Genomic DNA, 20063 nt, shown 5'->3' on the forward strand with positions numbered 1-20063 from the left:
TAAAAAAAAAACTATTTCTAGCGAGAAATATATATTTTACTTTCATAATATTCACTCAGTGAATGTACATAATCACTCGCTTGTCTTTTTCAAACCGCGCCAGAATAAAGGCTGATTTATGGTTCTGCGTTACACCAACGCAGAGCCTACGCCGAGGGTTACGTAACCTACGCCGTAAGTTACGCGGCGACGCGCGCCTTACGCCGGCTAAGTACTTTGATTGATAGGTGACGTTTCATTCTTTCTATTTGAATGAAGTTGATTATTTGGTGAGTGTGCGATTTAGCACTTTATCAATTGAGCAGAAGTTGGAAATAAAACGTTTGGGACCACATCGACCGGATGATTTAACCATTTGTCAAGCCGGAAAAGACAAAACCAGGACATTTAATAAGGAATGGTTCAAAGGAAACTCTGGTTAACCGGGAGCTCGTCAAAAAAGGCGCTCTACTGCTTTCCTTGTGAGTTCCGGTGAGTCTAACCGATTTTTATAGTGGAACTGACCATGTACTTATATTCTTTGAATTATAGTGGACTTTGTGTAATGCGCAACTGGTGATACATGTGTGGGTGTGGGTGTGGGGGGGACACAACCTCACGTGGGCTCCCCGACGCTGATGGAGCTGTTTACCTGTCTGTGGTGCTGAAATGGCTGTTTGGCTGTGGTATACTCTCTGTGGTGGCTTTATTAATTGCTGTGTATTGCATGTGCGCCGTACACGCCATGCTCGTGCACGGTCGTGCTTGTGCATTGTGTTTTTATTGTTGTCACGTTGCTGTTTCGATCTTGAGTATTTGATATGAGCTCTTGAACAGTGCCCATTTGGTAGCGCTATTGATATGATAATATATGTCGTTAGATTGGCACTGTTTGTGTGATGATGGCATTATTCAGCTTCAATTTTGTGGTCAAAGGTGCTGTGGTCCCTTCTCTCACTTGATACTGATTGCATAAGATTTTCCAGCATGGCCCCACCAAAATTTACAGACCAAAATCGCCACTGTATATTAGTCATATTTATATGATTACTTTATAATTATTCTCCTTTATATTATAACATATTGGACATAAAAGTGACATTTATTTGCCAAACAAAATAGGTCCAGTTTTCCTCCAAATATCCATCCAGAAGTGCAGCTTGCTGAGCCCGAACAGAGAACCAGATGTTGTGGAGAAAAACACACGGAGGACAGAGATGAAACAAAGATGTGAGTGAAACAGTGGAATTAAAGAAGACAGTGAAAAGACCTCCGAGTTACATGAATATACAGTTAAATGACCCGACTGAAGACTTCACTAGACAACAGGGCGTCACAGAATAAATGTTGTTAAAACCTCCCCATGTGGAAGAAGGAGCTTTCAATAACCCATGACACGGAAAGAATGTTGTTTTTAATCCAAGATTCATTTCTGATATTTAACACTCTGGTTATTCCAGATGAAATGATGATGTTTATAAATCAGACGCCAGCACAGTTATGTCTGTTTATGAACATTTGATAACTGGATGGTTTATTAACCGCTAAACCACGTTTTAGGAGAAAATACTACAATTTGTTGGAAAACTACATTTGGAATCAAGTGTCATAATCGAATTGTACTTAGATTTTGTTTTAGTTAGTTCAGATAATAATAGTAGCGGAGAAGTGAAAATGGATGAGCGTGTGAAAGTTGTGGGTCCAGTGAATGAGGAATTTACATTTCTAAACCGCCCCGAGACAGAGTCAGAATCAAGAATAAAACAAGAATAATGAGGTGAAAATCTCATTTATGATCAAACGTCAACATTCCAGTAAATAATAGTATTTACAGGTGAAAAATATCAAATAAAAACACTAAACCAAACCAAGAAAAATAAACAAACGGTGATTGTTATCTTCATCATCACCACCATCATCATCATCATCATCATCATCATCATCATCATCATCATCATCATCATCTTCATCTTCATCTTCATCATCATCATCATCTTCATCATCATCATCATCATCATCATCATCATCTTCATCATGGAGACTCTGAGGAACCAGAACCAGAGTCCAAGTCCAGGATCCAACAGAGACGGTTTCTCTGACCGGAGACTCTGGAGACTAAACTGGACACAGAGACACTGAGGAACCAGAACCAGACCTGGACCTGTAGAATCCAAATCCAGCACAGAGAGGTTCAGAGAAGCTGGTGATGAAGGTGTGGAGGTGGATCAGTCTGTCAGAGACTTCATAGAAGGACAGAGTTCCAGCAGGAACGTCCACGTAAACTGCTGCTCTGCCAGAGTCTGAAGATGGAGATGATGAGGTGGTGGATGTTTGTCTTTTATTGTGATAGACACGGTACCGACCACCTGGATAACAGTCCAGCCTCCAGGAATGATCGTTTCCTCCAAACCCACAGTCAACAGAGTTTCCTTTCCTGCTGATTCTTCTGTAACTCACTGATACAGAAACCTCTCCGCTCCACTGGACCTCCCAGTAACAGCGACCCGTCAGAACTTCTCTACACAGAAGCTGATGATAGTAATCAAACCTGTCTGGATGATCAGGATACGACTGATCCTCCCCCACCAACATCATCTTCCTGTTGTCGTCAGACAGTTTGATGTCGTTGTGGACTGTGTTTGTGTCGACGGTGAGTCGACAGGAATCTGATGGAGAGAACAAACAAGCAGCTGCAGTTATTATTGATCAGTTATTGATCACTGATGGACTCATGAAGGAGTGAAGATGGTTGAATAAAAACACACGTACACTTCCTCAGACCTGGTGTCAGCCATCGTTGTCCAGCAGGCTCCACCCTGGAAGGAGGAGGAGGATCAGACCAGCTCAGTATTGGGATTGGGTCTTTGACCGTTTTTATTTCAGGGGGGGATGATTTGGACCGTTTTTATTTCAGGGGGGATGATTTGGACCGTTTTTATTTCAGGGGGGATGATTTGGACCATTTTTATTTCAGGGGGGGATGATTTGGACTGTTTTTATTTCAGGGGGGGATGATTTGGAATGTTTTTATTTCAGGGGGGATGCCATCTCCCCTCATCCCCCCTCAACTCCAGTACTGACTGTAAGACAGAGCTGATACAACAGCACGTCCTCAACGCTGCAGCTTCTCCACCAACACCCTGTTACTCCCAGAGGGAGGACCGTCACCCAGACACGATAAAATTAAGTTAACGTAGCGCTAATGAATGAGATTAACGTTACGGTACCTTGCTAACATAACGTTAGCCCTGTGGAGGGCTAGGTTTCTATTAATTATGACGACTGTCGATGCGACTAACACATTTAATCTGTAAAAACACAGAGCTGTAGAGAGATGAGGGTGAAAAATAAAAAGGTAATAAAGCTAACTGGGTAGTTTTCAGTTTTATCTCTGTAGTCATTGATGGATAAAACATCAAGTAGCGCTGGTGGCTAATGTGCTCCAATACAGCAGGGCTCAGAATTATATTTTAAACACAAAACACAAAATCTTATCAAGACTTTAACTTAAAACCTAACTGGAACTTAAAATTAGCTTGACACAAATGAAAGTTCAATTGAAACACGTGGGGAAAACACCTAACCTTTTAAGTGATGTGTGTTATCAGGTGTAATGGCATTTTTAGGTTAGAAATAAGAACATTTCTTGGTAAGATCCTTAGTTTTTTTTAGGAAAAGCAGTGAATTTGGTCGACTGGTGTAAGTTCAGGGTTTAGAAATGCAAAGCCATGAACCTACTGGATTATATAATTTAGTTTTAGTAATGTCAATGTAGCAGGGCTAGTGCTATGGGGGCCGACCGACGGGACAGAGGACACAGGTTTTCAGTGCAGGAACTCTTTATTTTCTCCAGACACACCCAAGACACACGTGCGCAGCAGAACCTTCTCCCAGCAGCAGCAGCCCCTCTCTGGAGTGCAGCTGCTCCTTATGAAGGGAGGCAGGGTGGAGAGGTTGATTGGATACACCTGTACCCAATCTCCTGAGTGGCTGCTCCTCCACCCTGCCACAGTCAATTAACATCTAACATCCTATTAGGGCCCGAGCACTTACAGTGTGAAGGCCCTATTGTATCTGTAGGAAATGTTCTTGTTTTTTTTTCCTTCTTCCGATGAAATGAGGGTCTTTTTTCCCCCTAAACATGCCCCAAAAGTCACCAAATTTTGCACCAAGCCAGGCCTGGCGGAAAATGTGATATTTAATGGTTTGCATTAATGGGCGTGGCCTAACGGCTCGACAGCGCCCCCTAGAAAACTTTGTGACTCAAGCCCCACGATACGGTTTGACGTACATGCACGAAAATCGGTACACACCTGTATCATGTCGCAACTTAAAGAAAAGTCTCTTGGCGCCATGGCCCAAACCAAACAGGAAGTCGGCCATTTTGAATTAATCGTGTAATTTTGGCGCAATTTATGCCATTCCTTCAGCCGTTAATGTGGCCCGAACCGTAACGTGCACCCAGGTGTGTTATACATCAAAATGTGCGTCTCCATCCTGCGACGACGCGCATTACTTTTCTCCGTGAAAAGCGTTACCATGGCGATGATAGACACCAAAAAGCACCCCCCCCCTTCTTCTGATTGGTCCATATTTGATAGTTCCTACTTTCTGCCATAACTTTTGAATGGTTTGATATAGAGAGTCGTGGGTGGTGTCATCTGCTAAACGTCCAGTTCTGAAGAATCTACATCAAGTCATACAAGATTCCACTGCAGCCTGAACGAGCACAAGGGTGGAGGAACGTTCATCGCTGCTTGCAGCTTTAATGTATATTTATAATTGCTCTTTAACTAAACAAACATATGTTTTTATCCAATTACTCAATTAATCGATGGAATTTTCAGTAGAATACTCGATTACTAAAATATTGGATAGCTGCAGCCCTAGTGTCCTACCTGAGAGTGTCCTACCTGAGAGTGTCCTACCTGAGAGTGTCCTACCTGAGAGTGTCCTACCTGAGAGTGTCCTACCTGAGAGTCCTACCTGAGAGTGTCCTACCTGAGTGTCCTACCTGAGAGTGTCCTACCTGAGAGTGTTATACCTGAGAGTGTCCTACCTGAGAGTGTCCTACCTGAGAGTGTCCTACCTGAGTGTGTCCTACCTGAGAGTGTCCTACCTGAGAGAGTGTCATACCTGAGAGTGTCCTACCTGAGTGTGTCCTACCTGAGAGTGTCCTATATGAGAGTGTCCTACCTGAGTGTGTCCTACCTGAGAGTGTCCTACCTGAGAGTGTCCTACCTGAGAGTGTCCTACCCGAGAGTGTCCTACCCGAAAGTGTCCTACCCGAGAGTGTCCTACCTGAGTGTCCTACCTGAGTGTCCTACCTGAGAGTGTCCTACCTGAGTGTCCTACCCGAGAGTGTCCTACCCGAAAGTGTCCTACCCGAGAGTGTCCTACCTGAGAGTGTGTCCTACCTGAGAGTGTCCTACCTGAGAGTGTCCTACCTGAGAGTGTCCTACCTGAGTGTGTCCTACCTGAGAGAGTCCTACCTGAGAGTTTCCTACGAGAGTGTCCTACCTGAGAGTGTCCTACCTGAGAGTGTCCTACCTGAGAGTGTCCTACCTGAGAGTGTCCTACCTGAGTGTGTCCTACCTGAGAGTGTCCTACCTGAGAGTCTCCTACCTGAGGGTGTCCTACCTGAGAGTGTCCTACCTGAGAGTGTCCTACCTGAGAGTGTCCTACCCGAGAGTGTCCTACCCGAGAGTGTCCTACCCGAGAGTGTCCTACCTGAGAGTGTGTCCTACCTGAGAGTGTCCTACCTGAGAGTGTCCTACCTGAGTGTGTCCTACCTGAGAGTTTCCTACGAGAGTGTCCTACCTGAGAGTGTCCTACCTGAGAGTGTCCTACCTGAGAGTGTCCTACCTGAGAGTGTCCTACCTGAGAGTGTCCTACCTGAGAGTGTCCTACCTGAGAGAGTCCTACCTGAGAGTGTCCTACCTGAGAGTGTCCTACCTGAGAGTGTCCTACCTGAGTGTGTCCTACCTGAGAGTGTCCTACCTGAGTGTGTCCTACCTGAGAGGGTCCTACCTGAGTGTGTCCTACCTGAGAGTATCCTACCCGAGAGTGTCCTACCTGAGAGTGTCCTACCTGAGTGTGTCCTACCTGAGTGTGTCCTACCTGAGTGTGTCCTACCTGAGAGAGTCCTACCTGAGAGTGTCCTACCTGAGAGTGTCCTACCTGAGTGTCCTACCTGAGTGTGTCCTACCTGAGAGTGCCTACCTCAGAGTGTCCTACCTGAGTGTGTCCTACCTGAGAGTGTCCTACCTGAGAGTGTCCTACCTGAGTGTGTCCTACCTGAGTGTCCTACCTGAGAGTGTCCTACCTGAGTGTGTCCTACCTGAGTGTCCTACCTGAGAGTGTCCTACCTGAGAGTGTCCTACCTGAGAGTGTCCAGCCTGAGTGTGTCCTACCTGAGAGTGTCCTACCTGAGAGTGTCCTACCTGAGAGTGTCCTACCTGAGAGTGTCCTACCTGAGAGTGTCCTACCTGAGAGAGTCCTACCTGAGAGTGTCCTACCTGAGAGTGTCCTACCTGAGAGTGTCCTACCTGAGAGTGTCCTACCTGAGAGTTTCCTACGAGAGTGTCCTACCTGAGAGTGTCCTACCTGAGAGTGTCCTACCTGAGAGTGTCCTACCTGAGAGTGTCCTACCTGAGTGTGTCCTACCTGAGAGTATCCTACCTGAGAGTGTCCTACCTGAGTGTGTCCTACCTGAGAGTATCCTACCTGAGAGTGTCCTACCTGAGAGTGTCCTACCTGAGAGAGTCCTACCTGAGAGTGTCCTACCTGAGAGTGTCCTACCTGAGTGTCCTACCTGAGAGTGTCCTACCTGAGAGTGTCCTACCTGAGAGTGTCCTACCCGAGAGTGTCCTACCCGAGAGTGTCCTACCTGAGAGAGTCCTACCTGAGAGTGTCCTACCTGAGAGTGTCCTACCTGAGTGTCCTACCTGAGAGTGTCCTACCTGAGAGTGTCCTACCCGAGAGTGTCCTACCCGAGAGTGTCCTACCCGAGAGTGTCCTACCCGAAAGTGTCCTACCCGAGAGTGTCCTACCTGAGAGTGTGTCCTACCTGAGAGTGTCCTACCTGAGAGTGTCCTACCTGAGAGAGTCCTACCTGAGAGTTTCCTATGAGAGTGTCCTACCTGAGAGTGTCCTACCTGAGAGTGTCCTACCTGAGTGTCCTACCTGAGAGTGTCCTACCTGAGAGTGTCCCACCTGAGAGTGTCCCACCTGAGAGTGTCCTACCTGAGAATGTCCTACCTGAGTGTGTCCTACCTGAGAGTGTCATACCTGAGAGTGTCCTACCTGAGTGTGTCCTACCTGAGAGAGTCCTACCTGAGAGTGTCCTACCTGAGAGTGTCCTACCTGAGTGTCCTACCTGAGAGTGTCCTACCTGAGAGTGTCCTACCTGAGTGTGTCCTACCTGAGAGTGTCCTACCTGAGAGTGTCCCACCTGAGAGTGTCCTACCTGAGAGTGTCCTACCTGAGTGTGTCCTACCTGAGAGTGTCCTACCTGAGAGTGTCCTACCTGAGAGTGTCCTACGAGTGTGTCCTACCTGACAGTGTCCTACCTGAGAGTGTCCAGCCTGAGTGTGTCCTACCTGAGAGTGTCCTACCTGAGTGTGTCCTACCTGAGAGTGTCCTACCTGAGTGTGTCCTACCTGAGAGTGTCCTACCTGAGAGTGTCCTACCTGAGAGAGTGTCATACCTGAGAGTGTCCTACCTGAGAGTGTCCAGCCTGAGTGTGTCCAGCCTGAGTGTGTCCTACCTGAGAGTGTCCTACCTGAGAGTGTCCCACCTGAGAGTGTCCTACCTGAGAGTGTCCTACCTGAGTGTGTCCTACCTGAGAGTGTCCTACCTGAGAGTGTCCTACCTGAGAGTGTCCTACGAGTGTGTCCTACCTGACAGTGTCCTACCTGAGAGTGTCCAGCCTGAGTGTGTCCTACCTGAGAGTGTCCTACCTGAGTGTGTCCTACCTGAGAGTGTCCTACCTGAGAGTGTCCTACCTGAGAGTCTCCTACCTGAGATTGTCCTACCTGAGAGTGTCCTACCTGAGAGTGTCCTACCTGAGTGTGTCCTACCTGAGAGTGTCCTACCTCAGAGTGTCCTACCTGAGAGAGTGTCATACCTGAGAGTGTCCAGCCTGAGAGTGTCCTACCTGAGAGTGTCCAGCCTGAGTGTGTCCAGCCTGAGAGTGTCCTACCTGAGAGTGTCCTACCTGAGAGTTTCCTACAAGAGTGTCCTACCTGAGTGTGTCCTACCTGAGAGTGTCCTACCTGAGAGTGTCCTACCTGAGTGTGTCCTACCTGACAGTGTCCTACCCGAGTGTCCTACCTGAGAGTTTCCAGCCTGAGAGTGTCCAGCCTGAGAGTGTCCAGCCTGAGAGTGTCCTACCAGAGAGTGTCCTACCTGAGAGAGTCCTACCTGAGAGTGTCCTACCTGAGAGAGTCCTACCTGAGAGTGTCTTACCTGAGAGTGTCCTACCTGAGAGTGTCCAGCCTGAGAGTGTCCAGCCTGAGAGTGTCCAGCCTGAGAGTGTCCAGCCTGAGAGTGTCCTACCTGAGAGTGTCCTACCTGAGAGTGTCCTACCTGAGAGTGTCCTACCAAGAGTGTCCTACCTGAGAGTGTCCTACCTGAGAGTGTCCGAACTGAGTGTGTCCTACCTGAGTGTGTCCTACCTGAGTGTGTCCTACCTGAGATTGTCCTAACTGAGAGTGTCCTACCTGAGTGTACTACCTGAGAGTGTCCTACCTGAGAGTGTCCTACCTGAGAGTGTTATACCTGAGAGTGTCTTACCTGAGAGTGTCTTACCTGAGAGTGTCCTACCTGAGGGTGTCCTACCTGAGATTGTCCTAGATGAGAGTGTCCTACCTGAGAGTGTCCAGTCTCCAGCGGGGATCCTCCAGTCTAGACAGAAGCTTCCCTGCTGACTCCCCTGGATGGTTGTAGCTCAGGTCCAGCTCTCTCAGGTGGGAGGGGTTGGAGGTCAGAGCTGAGACCAGAGAAGAACTTCCTTCCTCTGAGATCAGACAGCCTGACAGCCTGCAGACACACAACACAGGTCTGCTGCATGTTCTCTGCTCAAGTGTCCTGCTGCAGACACGTTTAGCAGCATGTTCACTGGACCTGGAAAAGACTTGAATGAATCCTGACCTGAGACACTCCAGGTGACAGTGTGGACTCTCCAGTCCAGGACACAGATGCTCCAGTCCAGAATCCTGCAGGTCGTTGTTGCTCAGGTCCAGTTCTGTCAGACTGGAGGACTGAGAGCTGAGAACTGAGGACAGAAGTGGACAGATGTCCTCTGAGAGGTGACAGCCACTCAGTCTGCAGACGGAAGAAAAGAACAACAACCTGGTTATTTCACTGTTGTGGAAGAAAATGTAGTTGTGTCTCCAACTGTTCTGCTGGTCTTTAGTAAAGTTTCTGTTAAATTACATTTCAGCAACAATTCAAGCTGCTTTACATGAGAAAAACATGAAAATAAAGGTTAGACTTAAACTAGAGTTACAACAAGAAATAATATTATCATTGCTTAAAGTTAAATTCAGAATAGTTTCAATAATCCACCAAAGGCTGTAAACAAACAAGTTTTAACTTGGTTCAAAGGAACTGAGGGTTTCAGTTCCTGCAGGTTTCTGGAGGTTTGTTCCAGATCTGTGGAGCATAGAAGCTGAAAGCTGCTCCTCCATGTTTGGTTCTGGTTCTGGGGACACAGAGAAGACCTGGACCAGGACACCTGATAGGTCTGGGTGGTTGCTATGGTAACAAGTCTCTGATGTATTTTGGTCCTAAACCATTCAGAGATTTTTAAACTACCGGAAGTATTATAGAGTCTATTCTCTGAGGTGCAGGGAACCGGTGTAAAGAACTGGACTGATGTGTCCACCTTCTTGGTTCTGGTGAGAACCAGCAGCGTTCTGGATCAGCTGTGTGATTGACAGCTAGTCAGACCTGTGGAGACGCCGTTGCAGGAATCAAGTCCACTGAAGATAAACATGGATGAGTTCTTCAAGGTCCTGCAGAGACATCAGTCCTTGATCCTGGAGATGTTCTTCAGGTGATAGAAGGACGACTTTGTCCATGTTTTTATGTTTCTGGAGGTCCAGGTCTGAGTCCATGACTACACCCAGATTTCAGGTCTGAGTCCATGACTACACCCAGATTTCAGGTCTGAGTCCATGACTACACCCAGATTTCAGGTCTGAGTCCACGACTACACCCATATTTCAGGTCTGAGTCCATGACTACACCCAGATTTCAGGTCTGAGTCCATGACTACACCCAGATTTCAGGTCTGAGTCCATGACTACACCCAGATTCCAGGTCTCATCAGTGGTTTGTAGCTGTAACACCTAAAGCTGTGTGCCGACTCTTAAACGCTCTTTTTCTGTTCCAAAAACTTCTAGTTCAGTTTTGTTTGTGTTCACCTGAAGAACATTATCCCACATCCATTTATTGATCTGTTCTCTGCATTTACTCAACACTTGTATGGGCTCATTGTCTCCTGGTGACACTGAAATGTACATCTGTGTGTCATCTGCATAGTTATGGTAACTTATCTTGTTGTGTATTATTACTTGAGCTAGCGGAAGCTTGTAGATGTTAAATACGAGGGTCCTAGGATAGAACCTTGGGGAACCCCACATTTAATTTATGTTGATTCTGATGTAAAGTTACACGTTTACACAAAGTCATCCCTGTCCTTTAAGTGAGACTCAAACCAGTCAAGTATTGGTCCATAAAGTCCGACCCAGTTCTCCAGTGGCTCTAGTAAAATACTATAACAATGGTAGCAGATGCTGCGCTGAGGTCCAATAGTACCGGCACTGTGGTTCTTCCACAGTCTGCATTTATGTGGATGTCATTGAACACCTTGACAAGGACGGTCTCAGTACTGTGATGAGCAGGAAAACCGGACTGGAAGACGTCGGCTCATCCTGGTCCAGAAAGGAAATGTTCACCTCGATGGACGGATATGCGGACACACAGCTGTACAGACGGAGGTTCCACCTCCAAGGTGTGAGGATGTGGGATGAAGAATCCCTGGTTCCTCCTCCAGTGTTTCTGGATGATTCTCCACGTTCTGCTTTTGACCAGAGGATAAAAACTGACGGTCACGTTGATGCAGCTTCTGACAGATACCACGTCCCCATGACGCTGCAGGGCCTTCTGCATCACTTCCTGTTGCGGCCTGTGTGTTGTAGCGCGTCTCTCCTGTCTGCATCACTGATTAGCGCTCCATTTATTGGTTTGGTCACATGTTTATTGCCGTGAACTTGGGGTACGCACCTGGCCACTAAAACACTAAGTTAGTGTGGTACCGCTGTGTAACTCTACCAAAACAATGTGGGACTCCGGGGTTTTCTCTGGACCTCAAATCTGACCGGTGACATGTTTGACGGCATGTCGTCCTTCACCGCTGGCTGTCCAGGTGGAGACCAAGCGCCGACCATCTCACTCCTCATGAGGAACTCTGACTCGCTGCAGTTCCTCGACTGGCCGCTAGAGGCTACAAAAACCAGCTCATGGCTGATTTCACGTCCACGACAGCTCTGAGGACGGTGAATGTGTCACGTCAGGAGAGTTTATAGAAAACATTACATCTATTTGTAACATGACTGATGGACAGTCGGCTCAGCTGATGGTCATCCAGCACCACTCCCTTATCCCTCATCCCTCATCGTCACGGTAACGGTCATCAGTGGGTTGTAGTGACCCAGCGTCGCTAAACGCAGTAATCCTGGATTTCTCCAGGGAAACAGCATGTGGAAGGAGATATTCTGCTGGAATCCTGAATCCTGCTGCTGCACAGCTGGATGATGTTGTTGACAGAACTACAGCTTCAGTGTCAACAACGTTGGACGGTGTCGTCCCTCAGGAAAAGAAGGTCAAAGGTCCGAGCATATCGGCCCCGTGGTTTAATTCACAACTGCAGGTTTTAAAGCTAACATCCAGAAAGATGGAGAGAAAGTGTTGTTTCCCTAACTTAATCAAGATTGCATTAATCAAGAATCAATAATATGGTACTGATTAGATCACACTGAGGTTTAAACCTTTGATTTCTGTGTGGAGTGTTGAGGTGAGTTTGTAGTGAAGTGGGTTCTACCAGTAAAACTGGACTGAACTGAATTATCTGCTGCAAGGCAGTCAGCAGGAAAAGACTTGAGTGAATCCTGACCTGAGAGACTCCAGGTGACAGTGTGGACTCTCCAGTCCAGGACACAGCTGCTCCAGTCCAGAATCCTGCAGGTGGTTGTTGCTCAGGTCCAGTTCTGTCAGACTGGAGGACTGAGAGCTGAGAACTGAGGACAGAAGTGGACAGATGTCCTCTGAGAGGTGACAGCCACTCAGTCTGCAGACGGAAGAGAAGAACAACAACCAGGTTATTTCACTGTCATGGAAGAAAATGTAGTTGTGTCTCCAGCTGTTCTGTTGGTCTTTTAGGTCCAGTGTGACATTAAAGTCTCTGGAAATGATAGAACCAGCGCAAACTCACTCATGTGAGGTTGTGCTGAAAAAAAGACCCCAAACAAGTGAAGAAAACATGAAATGTGGAGGTAAAACCAGACGTAGTCAGAAACCAGCCTCCACTCCAGGGCCCTCATTTATCAACCGTTCGTAGAAAAGGTTCTAAATCCTGTCGTAGGAATAAAATTTAGAATGTGTGTAAGTACAAAAAAATCCGGATTTATCAAACGTGCGGACACTGGTCGTACGCACATCAGTGATGATAAATCCCACCTGTTCTTAACTGCCGTGCTCGTGCATGGTTACCGTCAATTGCATTCAGAAACGCCTCCAATTGACCATATATGGAGCAACAACAGCTCCCGCTTGGAGGTTTTCAAACTTTATTGAACAAAATTCTGTAGGGTTCACAACAAAAGTCAAATGAAACAAAATAATCAATTATCAACAGATATTCAACATTTGGGGGTTGTTGAGAGCAAAAATAAAAAAAAAGATACATTTACTGACAAGCTATGGGAAGTGTGTTAATAAAAATAAAGAAACAAAGACATTGTTTCATATAAGCTTTTGGCAATATCGTTTTTTTCACGGATCGGTTTTAGAGACGCTAAGTACAGTTTACATTCATTTTTTCAGATGTACAATGGAGGGTTTTCTGTTATTCCATTTGCATTTATGTATGTGATATTTAGCTTGTAAAATAACTATGTTGACCATGTTTGATATATTTCTTGGAAGATTATCCATATAAATTAATATTTGGTTGGAGTCTAAAGCTCCTGCTTGGAGGTGCAAACACCAACCGAGCTGTTCTGCAGAATAAATGAGTGTTGCGTTCCTGCAGGCCACCGGGCAACGACGGGAAACAGAGACATAGTTGCATCGCAGATTATTTGTGCATTGATTGAATGAAATCCTTTCATGTCCACGTAACTGAATGTATTATGTGATGGTGCTTTTATGGCGATGTGGGCGCAATCTATAGCTCCAATTATGTTTGGGAATCCGGCAATGGCATGAAATCCTCGTTTAATTTGGGCTTGTTGGTGATGTGTTTATGGAAACTGGGTGTAAATTAGGGCCAGAGAAATTATTGGATCCAACACTGCCGGCATGATTTTGCTTAGTGTCAAAATGTTCCGGTGGCAAAAAATCCCAGGGTGGACAGGAGCTGGATGTGACTGGGATGGCTTGCGTTTTGTCTCTCGCTCCATTATAGGTTGTAAATCACGGCATAAATCCATCGGAATGTTTTTGGGGAAACGCTACCTGCTGAGAAGCCGCTCCGTGCTCTCACAGATCAACAGATCAGCGCGCTCTTTGAAAACGCGCTCGGTTCTCCAAATCCTCCAACACTGCCACATAAGCCATGGTACTTGTATTTTCTTTTCTGGTCGTCCTGCCAAAGCTGTCTTTTATAGCTTGTCACACCAATTATTCAAAATGTCTGAATTACTAATGGAGAATTTTTATTAATTGGAGGAAACGGGGAACATGTGCACATGTTCCCAGTTCAGTCACAGTTCAGCGATCTCAAACTTCACATGTGAAGTTTGAGATCGCTGAACACTGTGACTCTTTTGCTGGGTTCTATTTGTAGTTTCACTGTTCTACCACTAGGTTTTGTGTGTACGCATGGTCGGAGCTGTGCGTATATTTACACGTGTTTCTGCGCACAGGTACATGTTGATAAATACCATACTTTGCGTGGGAATGTTCTTACGCACGCTTTACGCACAGATCTGTGCGTACGAACGATTGATAAATGAGGGCCCAGAGATCCAACATGTGCCTGTTGGTACTTACAGAACTTTCTTGGAGGCTTTGACCACCGGCAGCAGCCTCCGTAGAGCCTCCTCTGAAGCTGAGAACTTCTTCAGGTCAAACACCTCCAGATCTCCTGATGACAGTAAGATGAAGGCCAGAGCCGACCACTGAGCAGGAGACAGTTTATCTGTGGAGAGACGTCCAGACCTCAGGGACTCTTGGACCTCCTCCACCAGAGACCGATCGTTCAGTTCATTCAGACAGTGGAACAGGTTGATGCTTCTCTCTGCAGACAGATCCTCACTGATCTTCTCCTTGATGTATTTGATAGTTTCCTGATTGTTCTGTGAACTTCTTTGTTTTGGTTCCAACAGACCTCGTAGGAGAGTCTGATTGGTCTCCAGTGAAAGACCCAGGAGGAAGCGCAGGAACAAGTCCAGGTGTCCGTTTGGACTCTGTAAGGCCTTGTCCACAGCACTTTGATGGAGGTCGGTGTTTCTTTGTTCCTCCAGCAGGTTGACTCCAGAGCTGATGAAGGTCTGATGGACATGAAGAGCAGCCAGAAACTCCTGAACACTCAGATGGATGAAGCAAAAGACCTGGTCCTGGTACAGCTTGCTCTCCTCTCTAAAGATCTGGGTGAACACTCCTGAGTACACTGAAGCCTCTCTGACATCGATGCCACACTCTCTCAGGTCTGGTTCATAGAAGATCAGGTTTCCTTTCTGCAGCTGCTCAAAAGCCAGTTTTCCCAGAGACTCCACCATCTTCCTGGTATCTTCACTCCAGTGTGAATCCATCGCAGTTCCTCCATCATACTTGACCTTCTTCAGTTTGGCCTGGACCACCAGGAAGTGGATGTACATCTCAGTCAGGGTCTTGGGTAGCTCCCCTCCCTCTCTGGCTTCCAGGACGTTCTCCAGGACCGTAGCAGTGATCCAGCAGAAGACTGGGATGTGGCACATGATGTGGAGGCTCCGTGATGTCTTGATGTGGGAGATGATCCTGCTGCTCTGCTCCTCATCTCTGAACCTCTTCCTGAAGTATTTCTCCTTCTGTGGGTCAGTGAACCCTCTGACTTCTGTCACCATGTCAACACAGTAAGGAGGGATCTGATTGGCTGCTGCGGGTCGTGTGGTGATCCAGAGACGAGCAGAAGGAAGCAGGTTCCCCCTGATGAGGTTTGTCAGCAGCACATCCACTGAGGTGGACCTTCTGGGGTCACTGACGATTGTAGAGTTGTGGAAGTCCAGAGGAAGTCGATACTCATCCAGACCGTCAAAGATGAACACGACCGGGAACTCTTCGAAGTTGCAGATTCCTTTGGTTTCAGAGAAGAATCCATGAACTAGTTCCACCAAGCTGAACTTCTTCTCTCTCAGCACATTCAGCTGTCTGAAGGTGAATGGAAGCAGGAACTGGATGTCCTGGTTGGTTCTGCCTTCAGCCCAGTCCAGACTGAACTTCTGTGTTAGGACTGTTTTCCCGATGCCGGCCACTCCCTTCGTCAACACCGTTCTGATTGGTCCTCCTCTTCCAGGTGGGGGTTTAAAGATGTCTTCCTGTCTGATGGCTGTTTCTGCTCTGTCTGGTTTCCTGGAAGCTGCTTCAATCTGTCTGACTTCATGTTCTTCATTGACCTCTCCAGTCCCTCCCTCTGTGATGTAGAGCTCCGTGTAGATCTGCTCCAGACGGGTTTTCTTTCCAGCTTTAATGATCCCCTCAAACACATGCTGGTGCTTCTTCTGCAGCTGATCTTTGAGTTTGGATTGACAAACGGCAGCAACGGTATCTAAATAAAGATGAAATGAAGTGAAGGAAGAAAAAATACGTTTTGTGTCCTGAAATGTCCTTCATTCTCAAAACAGTCATATCAGCTATGCACCTGTTGTTTATTGTAAGCGTGAGAGAGGCGCTTGGTTCACACGGTGCCGCCCAGGGCCCACTACTCCACGCCGAAGAGGAAAAAAGAAAGTGTTCTGATTAAAATAAGGAAAGTTGGACTATATAACAATTGTGTTCGTACGGATAAAGTTTAAAAAAAAAAAAAAATTAAAGAAATAGTCTCTTCTCCCCGTATGTGTCTGCCTGTCATGCACGGGTACTTTCGCGCATGTTGTTTACTTTTAAGCCGGAATTATGGTTCTGCGTCACAACAACGCAGAGCCTACGCCGTAGGGTCTGGCGTAAGGTGCGCGTCACCGCGAACCCTACGCCGTAGGCTCTGCGTTGGTTTGACGCGGAACCATAAATCAGCCCTGAGCAGCTCTGAGGAGAGACGGGAGGGAGGAGGGGGAGCGGGTCCCATCCCGTCTTTGCATCGCCCGCCTTCGCACAGAGAGTCTGGATGAATTGCAATCACAGGCTGAGCCTACCGTTAGTTTTTAAACTGTATAAAGTGGGGGGGATTTTGAAAAGTGTGTGGGGGGGGGGCATGTCCCCCCTATCCCCAGTGGAAATTGCGTCGTGGCACTAACGGGCAGCAACGGCGTGCTGCCACTCAATCGCTTTATTTTATTGTATACTATTTATATACTTATTCTAACTTTTACTGTGACCACCAAATAATGTGGTTTTCCTGGCCTCCATATCATCCACAACATCTTGATCTGAGTCTCCGTGAAAGTCAGTGTCACGGTTGCTCGACACATCTCATTCATTCTGACGCCAAACAGGCTGCAGGAAGCCACTGCGCATGCTCAGTAGGCTCATCCATATGCATTTATGGTAAAAGGTGGGCGTGTAGAGGGCGGGATATGAGGCGGATTCAGCTGCGCACCCTTCCAGCTGGACTGGTTTTATTGATCCGGATTTTTTTTTGCTCAAGGCATTTTCGGCTTTTGAGTGTACGTGCACTTTTAGAATCCTACGCAGTCCATTTTAAATGAGGCCCCAGGACTGTCACTTAGGTAGGAGCACTGGGTGACGAAAATGGGAAAATATCGGGGATAAAAAATACTTAAAAAAAAGAACAGTGTTTCCTCTAGGATTCCCTTCAGACACCAAAGTTGTGTTTGTTTTGTGTTTGCTGGAACTGAATATGTAATCCACACGGTTCAACTCTTTAGAATAAAACTGTTATTTACTGGGATATTAATGACCCTATTAATGAGATGTTCCTAACAGAAGATGAGCTGAGTTCCTCCACCTTCCAGTGGGTTTAATGTTGCGTCTGATCTGTGAATGATGATCATCTACTGAGACATTGGGTGTGGTTTATCCAGCAGCTCAGATGTTCAGAGAAACGTCTTACTGCTCTGCAGGAGGTCAGCCAGCTTCTCCTGCTTCCTCCTCCTCAAGAACTTCACTGTGATCTTCACGAGTGTTTCTCTGATGCTCATCTGCTCTTCATCTTCATCCTCCTCCTGACTCTCTGAGGATTCTGGGTAATCTGGACTCAGAACCTGCTGGATCTTCTTCAGCTCGTCCTTCACAAACATGACGATGTCTTCCTCCAGCAGCTGGAACAGAAGACCACATGGAGGACACAATCAGACTGAAACCACGGAGACAAACATCAGGTCCATGATGGACAGACTGACAGTCCACTGGTCTCCAGAGACCAGCATGGAGACAAACATCAGGTCCATGATGGACAGACTGACAGTCCACTGGTCTCCAGAGACCAGCATGGAGACAAACATCAGGTCCATGATGGACAGACTGACAGTCCACTGGTCTCCAGAGACCAGCATGGAGACAAACATCAGGTCCATGATGGACAGACTGACAGTCCACTGGTCTCCAGAGACCAGCATGGAGACAAACATCAGGTCCATGATGGACAGACTGACAGTCCAGTGGTCTCCAGAGACCAGCATGGAGACAAACATCAGGTCCATGAAGGACAGACAGTCCACTGGTCTCCAGAGACCAGCATGCAGATGGACATCAGGTCCATGATGGACAGACTGACAGTCCACTGGTCTCCAGAGACCAGCATGCAGATGGACATCAGGACAGAAGGAGAAGCAGTTGTTGATCATGTACAGACCTGAAAGATGGAGTCCAGCTGGGTCTGATCCTGCTGGACAGACGGACCGCTGGGGGACTCTGAGATCTGCTGGTCCACTCTGTGGAGGAACCAGGAAGAATTAGCTCACATCATGTCTGTCCTCATAGAGACAAACAGCAGCTGAAGGTCCATGAAGTCCTGTTTGGATGAGGACAGTCCATCAGAGGACTGGTGGTGGTGAAGGTTTACTAGTCCTGCTGATCCAACGAGAACATGTGACCTCAGTGAGAGCTCTGCTCATTCACACGTTCACAAGATCCAGTTCTGCTCCAAGAAACGTTAGAGATCAAGAAGACGGACAACTGATGGAGACATGAAGCAGCTGAGGAACTCTGAACCATCATCAGGATCAGTAAGAGGAACTCTGGACCATCATCAGTAAGAGGAACTCTGGACCATCATCAGTAAGAGGAACTCTGGACCATCATCAGGATCAGTAAGAGGAACTCTGGACCATCATCAGTAAGAGGAACTCTGGACCATCATCAGTAAGAGGAACTCTGGACCATCATCAGTAAGAGGAACTCTGGACCATCATCAGGATCAGTAAGAGGAACTCTGGACCATCATCAGTAAGAGGAACTCTGGATCATCATCAGGATCAGTAAGAGGAACTCTGGACCATCATCAGGATCAGTAAGAGGAACTCTGGATCATCATCAGTAAGAGGAACTCTGGACCATCATCAGGATCAGTAAGAGGAACTCTGGACCATCATCAGGATCAGTAAGAGGAACTCTGGATCATCATCAGGATCAGTTAGAGGAACTCTGGACCATCATCAGGATTAGTAAGAGGAAGTCTGGACCATCATCAGGATCAGTTAGAGGAACTCTGGATCATCATCAGGATCAGTAAGAGGAACTCTGGACCATCATCAGGATCAGTTAGAGGAACTCTGGATCATCATCAGGATCAGTAAGAGGAACTCTGGATCATCATCAGGATCAGTTAGAGTGTTACGGCCCCCAGCCGTTACTGCCTTTGATTTAGTGTGTAATTTTACTTAATATTTTGTTCCTGTATTTTTTGGGCGAGTGAGCACTCCTGTTTTGATCCATCTTGTTTTTCCCACTGACAGTTCAGATTGACAGGTCCCGCCTCCTGCCGCAGCCCGCAGCCATTGGTCCTCTGCAGCTGGGGCAGATGAGACTGACGAGCTGACAACAAGCTGCTGGTCCAGCTCAAAAGCAGCACACCTCAGTCAGCATGAGAGGGCTGCTACTGTTCAGTGTGGCAATCCTCTTCGCTGTGTTCTGTGCTCGATTTGTGATCTGTGTTAGTCTGCTGTCTGCTTGTGAGCAGTTCTTGTTTGAGTTAGCTGTATTAGCTGTGTGGTTTTGTAACTGGCTGTAGCCTGTATTTTATTTTATACCGAAGCAGTAAGGGTAAACCGCCATTTAATTTGATCCCCTTTTTCTCCTGTTTTTGTTAAGTTAGGAAGTTAGGCTCAGATATTGTAATTTTGTTTGATCTTTTGTTTCCTCCCAGGGCTTAGGTAGTCTGGTTGAGAAGATAGTTTCTTTTGTTTGTTGTTTTGGCCTAGGTTTACCCCGAAAAGAAGCTTCATTTTCGTCATTTTGTTTCTTTTGTGCTAACCCGGTTAGCACTGATTTGAATTTTGGATGTTGAACCTTGAGCTGTGCAACAATAAATACAGCCTTTTTGTTGTGAACCATCTCTCGCTGCCTCATTCTTATGTTGCGCCTCTGTTCCCCTAGCCTGGGACGTAACAAAGAGGAACTCTGGACCATCATCAGGATCAGTCCTCTGGAAGGTGAGACCTCCAGATGTGTCAACCAGAGGAAAATACATGATTTAAATACAT

General features: G+C 46.9%; 1 protein-coding gene across 1 annotated transcript; it reads right to left on the reverse strand.

Moving 5' to 3' along the window:
• Nucleotides 1–1951: 1951 nt before the first annotated feature.
• Nucleotides 1952–17638, reverse strand: LOC133420896 (protein NLRC3-like). Its single transcript, XM_061710779.1, has 7 exons — nt 17474–17638; nt 14265–16012; nt 11367–11534; nt 9133–9302; nt 8851–9021; nt 2749–2795; nt 1952–2645 (listed from the first exon to the last, which is right to left on the reverse strand). Exons 1-7 carry the CDS (start codon nt 17559–17561, stop codon nt 2095–2097), a joined length of 2943 nt encoding a protein of 980 aa, XP_061566763.1. The 5' UTR covers nt 17562–17638; the 3' UTR covers nt 1952–2094.
• Between the last annotated feature and the right edge of the window lie 2425 nt (nt 17639–20063).

Source organism: Cololabis saira, chromosome 20 (assembly GCF_033807715.1).
Source record: "Cololabis saira isolate AMF1-May2022 chromosome 20, fColSai1.1, whole genome shotgun sequence".
Classification (NCBI taxonomy): domain Eukaryota; kingdom Metazoa; phylum Chordata; class Actinopteri; order Beloniformes; family Belonidae; genus Cololabis; species Cololabis saira.

What these genes read in the sequence shown, in the direction of transcription:
- LOC133420896 (XM_061710779.1), bottom strand. Translation starts at nt 17,561, where the DNA reads ATGAGCATCAGAGAAACACTCGTGAAGATCACAGTGAAGTTCTTGAGG. An exon ending in GGCTGACCTCCTGCAGAGCA is followed by an intron (nt 16,013 to 17,473) that starts GTAAGACGTTTC and finishes ATCTTTATTTAG; the next exon opens with ATACCGTTGCTGCCGTTTGT. An exon ending in TGGTCAAAGCCTCCAAGAAA is followed by an intron (nt 11,535 to 14,264) that starts GTTCTGTAAGTA and finishes CACCGTCCTCAG; the next exon opens with AGCTGTCGTGGACGTGAAAT.